This window comes from Mercenaria mercenaria, chromosome 13 (genome assembly GCF_021730395.1).
Source record: "Mercenaria mercenaria strain notata chromosome 13, MADL_Memer_1, whole genome shotgun sequence".
NCBI lineage: Eukaryota > Metazoa > Mollusca > Bivalvia > Venerida > Veneridae > Mercenaria > Mercenaria mercenaria.
Window position 1 is genome coordinate 7880335 of NC_069373.1, and position 8423 is coordinate 7888757.

General features: G+C 35.3%; 1 protein-coding gene across 1 annotated transcript; it reads right to left on the reverse strand.

The window, feature by feature from the left end:
• Positions 1-218: 218 nt before the first annotated feature.
• LOC123530541 (amidase-like) lies at positions 219-4447 on the reverse strand. Its single transcript, XM_053520711.1, is given in 6 exon segments — positions 219-1331; positions 1572-1711; positions 3145-3314; positions 3405-3485; positions 3907-4116; positions 4439-4447. Coding segments are annotated over 6 exon segments (804 nt in total). The 3' UTR covers positions 219-1137.
• Positions 4448-8423: the final 3976 nt, after the last annotated feature.

Sequence of the window (8423 nt, forward strand, 5' to 3'; positions counted from 1 at the left end):
CAGATAATTTTAATGTTTAGTAAGAAACCTCAGATCATGATGATGTGACAGAGATTGAAATGTAGGGCATGTCAACGAGCGTCAATAAATAATAACAACATGATAGTAAAATAATTTGATATACTGAAACAAGTAATTAAAAACAAATTGTCTGACCAAGCTTCGTAACAATATATTGATCTGCCTAAACATATAAATAAAATTATCACAGTGCGCGTTTTTGAACTTTCAATATTTCTTTTACTGTATATTAGTCGTCATTAGAGTGCTGTGCCATGCAAAAGGAAGCTTAGAACATCCATCAAATCATTCAAATGTGTTGCAGTTATATACATGTAATTGTACAACTAACTAACGCTAAGTGCATAATTTATGTAACATTTACACTAACAGTTGGATGAAAACCAGTTTTGTACTTTCGATTCAAATTTAAACATGTGATGACTATAAGAATCTTGCATACCTGTTTGTGCAACATGAATGATATCATATCACTGTACTGGTACTGATGATAAACCCAAACAGAAAATGAGGTTTTTTACCTGTAACTTTTTTATTTCTGCAATTTGTAATCAATGGTTGGTACCAAAATAAAGCTTAACATTTGCTGAAAACTTTGCATCATTCAAATTTATATTTAGTTAGCAAACTCACACAAAGTGAGGCCCTGAAAGGGGTTTGTAAAATGGGGACTGTAAGTAGGTTGACTGATGATAAATTCGACCACTTCGTCGTTTACAAAATTTTCTATGTAGTATTATATTGAAACTTTCCCCAAAAAAACTGCAACAGTCATTCCTGATCAAGTAATGAAAAGTTACCCAATGTCAGGCCTTCATGTGGCGACAGTGAGCATGCGCAAAAAAAAACGCCCTCTTCCCCAGCAATTTCGGATAAATATTTTTATACAGATAAATGTAAGTCATTTATATATACAGAATATTTACCAACTTTGTTTTTATTTACACCAGTTGGTGTTGTAAATGGAAACTATTAGATGGTGTGTTCAATTTTATAAATAACCGATTGCAATCAAATATTTCCAAGGTGGTCGACTTTATCATCTGTCCGCGTTTATCATCAGTACCAATAATCAGTTTTATATTGCTTGTTAAAATTCCAGTACATGCCAGTTTTTTATTTTCTCTTTTGCAACTGTTCAAATGCAAATGCTGTCTGAAGGACTTTGACATCTTCAAATTGTTTTCCAACAATCATCATTCCAATAGGAAGACCTTCCGAATACCCCGCATTTATACTGATTGCGGGGTGTCCTGTACTGTCGAATGGCGCTGTGTTCTTTACCATTCCTAGAGCATTCTTTAAACGTCCTGAAAATATATAATGATAGATTTCTTTTAAATCGGCCTGATATGGAAAAATGGTTTTACGACAAAACATTAACTTTTGTAAGTGCTAACTAGACAGCATGCACCTCTATCATTTATTAATATAATCTGTGACACGATCGTGCAAAATGTCATTTCAAAAAGATGACCTTTGACCGGTGAGACATGTTTATAAATTAGCTGTAATTAGACTTAACTGTGTGGAAGAATAAATGAACAAACCCAGGGTACTAGAATCCTTTTCAGGTAACAAAGGCGCTTTAAACGGCAATGTAGGCATAATCAGAACGTCATAATTTGTCAAAGCCTCGTCGTAGACTTTTGTCAACTTCATGTTCAAATTCTGTGCTCATCCATAAAATCTGTTTCCATAAGTCTTAAAATAAACAAAGGAAATAGTATTTTACTTTTTACAGTTTGTGTAAACAGATACTTGTATCATTTTCTTTGCTAATTATATGATACACAACAAAACTTCTAGATGAAAGAAAGAGTTTGCATGGACTACAATCTCCGTATTCATTGAAAAACGCGTATCCGTTCTTCTACATTCTAGACACGCCCCATACAGTGCGTACATACCACGTGGAATGTGACGTCATTTTCGGGTATTACGGCAAGAAAATTAATAAACAAATCCATCGATTCAGAACTTAAAAACACCGTAAGTATTTCATTTTTTCATCGATTTGAATAAATTTTTACGAGGCTCAAGCCAAGATAGTGGGCTTTAAACACAAGATAATGTTTTTCTAAAATTCTAAGCAGTTTTTGCAAAGGTTGGTTCCAACCCTGAAATTCGGCAAAGTCTTGGAGGGTAATACGGCAAGAAAAACCCGTGTTTTACAGAATAATGCAGGATTGCTTTCCTTTACATTGTTGTGCCTTTCACCGCTGTTTATTTGGGTTCCAATAAGGCCTGCGAACCACTATACTGGAAATAAAAAGGTAGATTTATATATATGTCATATATACATCGTTAAAGCTGATTCACTGCAAATACAATGTAAAATGTATAGTTTAGATATCAGTTTTACGGCTGAACAAACCTTTTCTATGTATTTTCCAAACATGCATACAAATTTCATAGTGTCTGACCCAACATCCACAGAGCTGTTGCGCATACCACGATGATCGGATCAACTAGGCTAATAAAACAACCCAATTTATCGTTGAGCTTATATCGATCTCTTAAGAAATCAAAGCTGAGAAATGCGTAATGAAATATCTTCATTCACATTGAGTTTTCTACAAAATGAATAGTCATATAAAACATTGCGAAGTAACAAAGAAAGTTTGTTTTTGTAAAATTGTTAGATTTATTCATCAATCGAAGCGTCTAGGACTCTATGTCCATATTTCTTGACACCATATTCTTACTTTCCAGGAATGCTTTTCCAGCGCATACGCGTTTCTTTTAATATATCGACGGCCACTTTTACATCAAACTTTGAAAGGGCCCCTGTTGCACACTCGAGATGTAAACAGATTGCTATAAAGTGTTCACTTTGATTTTAGTTTAGGTTTTAAACTCTGAAGCATCTGTATAAGTATGAACGAACATAAAGGTTGCGCGAGGTATAAACATTCAACAGCATATCTTTGGTGAAAAGTTGCTGCAATAGAATATTAGTAACCAAATAGATATTACTGCAATCCGACTTTTTGACTTTTCCATTTGTCAAAAGGCAGACTGAGTAATAGTTTTCCTTATTTGTCTGATACAAATGTAAAAAAAAAAACCTTTTCAACTCAACTAAGAAAAACATAGAATTGTTCATATTTCTATTTTCACAATATTACAATACCATGCGTGTTTATGGCTACAGATACATCTTCCACTTGCGCTCCAGCTTTACTCAATTGTTGTGCCGCTTCTCGTACAATAGACTGGACGTCACTGTCACAACCTGTGAAACCCTCAGTCACCAAACCTATCTTCCAGCCGTCAAGTTTGCCATCAAGCTGAAGGAGCCAATATGTGTCGTATCAAAACACAAACTACTATATAAACGAAAACAATCAATTGTCGAACTTCTCTCGTGCACAGTTAACAAATTATAAATCTGTTACTTTAGGCACTTCAAAGTTCATAGGTTGCCGTGGGTCACGTCCCTCGTCATAACCAGCTATAACCTAGAACAGAAAGTAATAAAATACATAAACGTGAATTGCTTCTGTCAGCGTTTCTGTTTGTGAGTGTGTTATTATTTATTTCATGATGTTTCTGTAAATGTAACCATTTACACATTCATACAGACACTGGTGTGAGGTTTCGTTTTGGCGAGGCGGCGTTCCTGGAACGTGCCATTTCCTATTAGATCGTTGTCATCGTTTCAGGTAAAACGCAATGGTGACTTCACGTGGCAAATATCGTTGAATGCAGTAAAAATACTTGAAATGAAGTATACCTGTAGTATTAAAATACAACTTTTTTAATATTAGAGGTACCTGTAGATCAATTTACTTTGGAACAAATATTAAGTGTGACTGCGATGCTTCTGATTGCATATACTTTGCCTTCGGATGTTATGATAATTTGCATTTAAAATGAGACAATACTTCCCTCAAGCAATAGTGCACAATCTTGAACATATCTTGCCATTGGCCCAAGATGATCAACAGTGATTTCCAGCTGCGCCGCTCCTGTGTACGGTACCAGACCCCATGAAGGTTTAAGCCCCACAATACCACACCAAGACGCTGGAATACGTACGGAACCTCCCTGGTCACCACCTATAGCCATGTCCACCTCCCCATTGCAAATCTACAATAAATGAGGAATGAGTAAGAAACCACTTGTGTAAGTTAATAGTCGCAACAAACATAAATCACTGTCAAGCTGGAATACAGAGCAATAAGGTACAGAACAATACTGACCTAGGTACAAGCTATTATAGAATTAGAGCACTGAATACTGACCTAGGTACAAGCCATTATAGAATTAGAGCACTGCCATTTGTTATTCTGCCAATATCATAGAAATAACTGAATGTACTTTTTTGTCATTTTAAAAGCATATATATATAGAAACATGTTGTCAATAACGCATCAAAAGTTCAAAGATATTGTTTCATTCATTTTACTACCACAACCATTTTTAAAAGCCACAAAATCTACATAAAACTTGTACTTTTAGAAAACGGGTTACTACCATTTATAAGATACGGAAGTGTAAAAAATTTATTTACTACTAGAAAATATTTTAATCTAGCTGATACATATATAAACTAATAGTTTTCGACAGGGGAAGACAACGAAGTTATTTTGTTTTGTTTTCATCTTCTTCCTTATCGCTAGTTTGTAAAGTTCAGACATTTTAAGCTGTATTTTTGTGACTTTTCAAAATGGTGAAGTCTAAAAATGAGTATATTTATACAATGTCATTGTTTAATTTTATTGAAATAATGAATTTTTACCAAAAAACATATTGTTCTTAGCGTACGATCTGTTCTAACCCTTACCCTGCTAAATTTCTATAATGAACTTGTCCATCTTTCAATTTGGACAGTACCATTAACTGTTAAAAGGGGTGCTTACCAAAAAGGTACTTAACGAGTGGCGAATAGTGCAGATCTTGATCAGACTGCACGGATGATCATGATCTACACTGGTCGCAAAGGCAGAATCAATTGTTTCCAACATGATAACGGTTAAGAAACTACTTTAATGAATTCTAGATATCGGCAAAAGGATAACTGTTCTGTTCAGTATATCGAAATTGCCTGTCCATAGTTTTGTACTGACCGGTCTGTATTCAACACATCTTTACTGTGCTAATAAGTCAATAATTTGGAAATAAAATTAAAAAAAAATAACTTCTATGTCATGTAATAAAACACTTATTGAATCATTTTCGGTCAGTAGTGAAAACTAAACTATTGACCCTCATTCAGTCTTTCGGACATAGGGCAACAGGAATTTATTTTCACAGTTCTATTTTTATTTGGTATATTAGTCCAGTAAAAGATATAATGACTACATGCTATTGGTTTATTGGACAAGAACCTAAAGCAAAATTGCACCTGATGAAATGTAACTAAACACATTACATGAACACTTAAACATAAAATATGAACTTAAGTTTTCTAAGAATAAAACGGTGGATTGGACAACCGAAGACTGGCACAGATTTCTGTCCAATTTCTCAAATACTATTTTGTAAATGTTTCATTAATTGCTAGAAATGAAATATGTTTTTAAGATAACTTTATTTATAGTTGAGCTATATTAGCACAAATGATATGTAGTGTATTAATATTGGCAAATTGTATAATCTTTTCAAAACAGTAAGACTATTTTGGTATTTATTCTATCACTAGGTGCAAGATAATAATTCTTTTTTTTTCAAAGTCGGAATTGAAACTGGTTCCATTTGCAGTCTGTTCCACTGATCTCTCTTAGCAATACAGAGTCAGTTGTTGGGGCAATTAAGGGATAGTAAATTTGAAAATTCTACGAATATGCGTTGATACCAGTGCGAAAATAAATCATTAAAACTCCAATTTTGATAAATTCCAGGGAAGTGTTGAGCGGATGTATTGCATATATTTAACACTTCATCATGTAACATTTTCAACCTGTCGATTCCGTTGATTCTATGATAAAAACGAGTAAAACTCCGGTTTCAGGACACTAGATTTTGAGGCAAAAATGGCCCAAAATGCACACCTTGCCGACCTGTACCGCATTATCTGCAAATGACTGACCTGAAACATGTGTATATTTTTTAAAGCATGTGACCAGACGAAAATAATGGTGGGAAGAAAAGTGTCTCATAACCGTTTACTTTTTCCGCAAATTTGAGCTGAATCTTATGGTGGCTGATTTCTGCCATTTCGTGTATTCGTGTTGGCGGGGCGAAAATACGACAAACACGAAAACTCGACAAAAACCTAATTTGTCGAGTTTTCGTGTTGTCGCGTCCCCCCCCCCCCCCCCCCCCCCCCCACACACACACACACACCAACACGAAATTTTTTTCGCGAAAACTCGACGTTTAAGGTGGAGTGTGACCTTTAATTTTTTTTTCAAATAGATCTATGAAAAATTAACGGAGGAAAGTTGAGCCACATTTGTTTGGTACGCTGTCAAACTTGGCCACTAACGGCACTTTTTGGGCGTCATTTCTTGGCGTCATTTTCATTGTTTCTTTAAGGTTTTCAGCATATCCCTGTTCTAGTTGGAAGCGGACACGAATGAAATTTATATATTTTCAAAAGATTTAAAATTTCTTTTCCTGTGATGTAAATTTCGTGAATGATCTATGACGTACCTTAAGATTATGACGCATTAAAGCGTCAGACTTACACAAAGCGTAACGTAGGGTTTAGCTGGAAAATTGTCCGATTTTCGAGTATAACATTTTTTTGGGTCGAGGAATTTTGTTTAAATTTCAATCAGAAATGCGCAAATATATTTACTTGCGTTTGATTAACAAAAAATTGTATGACACCGAATTCGTTTTTTTTTTCAGTACGACCGATTTTGTTTCTCCACCCCGAGCTAAAATGCGACGTTATTTGGTGGTATTTTTAAAATTGCGCTAAAGTTTCGGACGATTTCGGAAAACTTGTACTATGGAACAACTTGTCGATATTTTATCGTAAAAATATACGTTCAATGAAAGCATATACTGAAATATAAAAAGAATATAACATATACAGTACATCGAATTATAATAGAAAACTGAAGTAAACGCGATGTTATTTGGTGGTATTTTTAAAGTTACGCTGATAGTTTCGGACGATTTCGGAAAATTTGTACTATGGAGCTTATCTATATGTTTAATGTTAGCATATACTGAAATATAAGAAAATAACACATAGGCCTATAATTCGAACTATAATAGAAAAATGAAATCCCGGCTAATTTTGAGCTGTGAGCTTTCGGGGTGGGGGGTGGGGGGGGGGGGGGGTCCAGTTATAATTACTGCTGTCAGAAAGCGCATCATATGAAGAAAAAAATGTTTTTCAACTTTAAAAGTATTCGATTTAAACGTGGGATTTACGGTGTTCTGTTAGGGCCAGCGCCTACACTCTGTAAATGGGAAACACGAAGGTACGACGGTACGATGGCTAAGCGCGACAGTACGATGGCGATAGCACGACAGCACGATTGTGACAGTCTGTTGAACTACTCTTCAGAATCAACTGTCGCGCTTCACCATCGTAGTGTCGCGGTCCGCGATTCACCGTCGTAGTATTACCATCCTAGTGTTGCGGTTTACCATCGTACTGTCGCGTTTCAAAACGGCACGACAAATAAAGGGCGCTGACACGACACATTTATACCTGCCAACACGAAAACTCGACAGATAAATCTGTCGTGTCGGTGCCGTTTAAACGTCGAGTTTTCGCGTAAAATTTGTTGTATTTTTGTGTTTTCGTCCCGCCGACACGACAACACGAAAACATGAAAACTCGACAAATTAGGTTTTGGTCCAGTTTTCGTGTTTTCTTGACACGAAAAAACGAAATGGCAGAAATCAGCCATCATAGAATCTGGATGGATGAATGGATGATTGTTTTCTTTTCGTCTGACTTCCGTTACCTCAGGTCGTCTACACGAAGCTAGGAAAATCAATTCAAGCATATAATTATTTTAGATTTTTCCACGCGTTTATACTACATATTAACCTTATATTGCTAGACAGATCAGAGGAACAGACTTATATTTATTTTACACAATAAGTACTCGTACGCAGGAATCCTTAGTTCTGTAGCAACTGTGTTGGTTTTCCGTTTTCCCTGGCTCCCAAGACAAAATGTGCTATTTTAGAGTCTTAAATTGTACTTATACAATGTTTGCATATTTTTAAAAAATAAACATGCAGTCAGGCTACAAACATAAGAATTGGAGTCAGTCTAAAGAACGAATGGTGTTTCCATTAAGAAATAATTTGTGAGTTCTATACGACTTGGGCATAATATAACATATGACCCAGGAATAAACCTGTGCCGAGGTTATATTTTTTTTGCACCTGGTCCACTTTTTACCTTGAGCTTTCTAAACATATTATTCATCATATCGCCTGAGCAACTGCATTCTGATTGGTTGTCTATAACTTTGAAC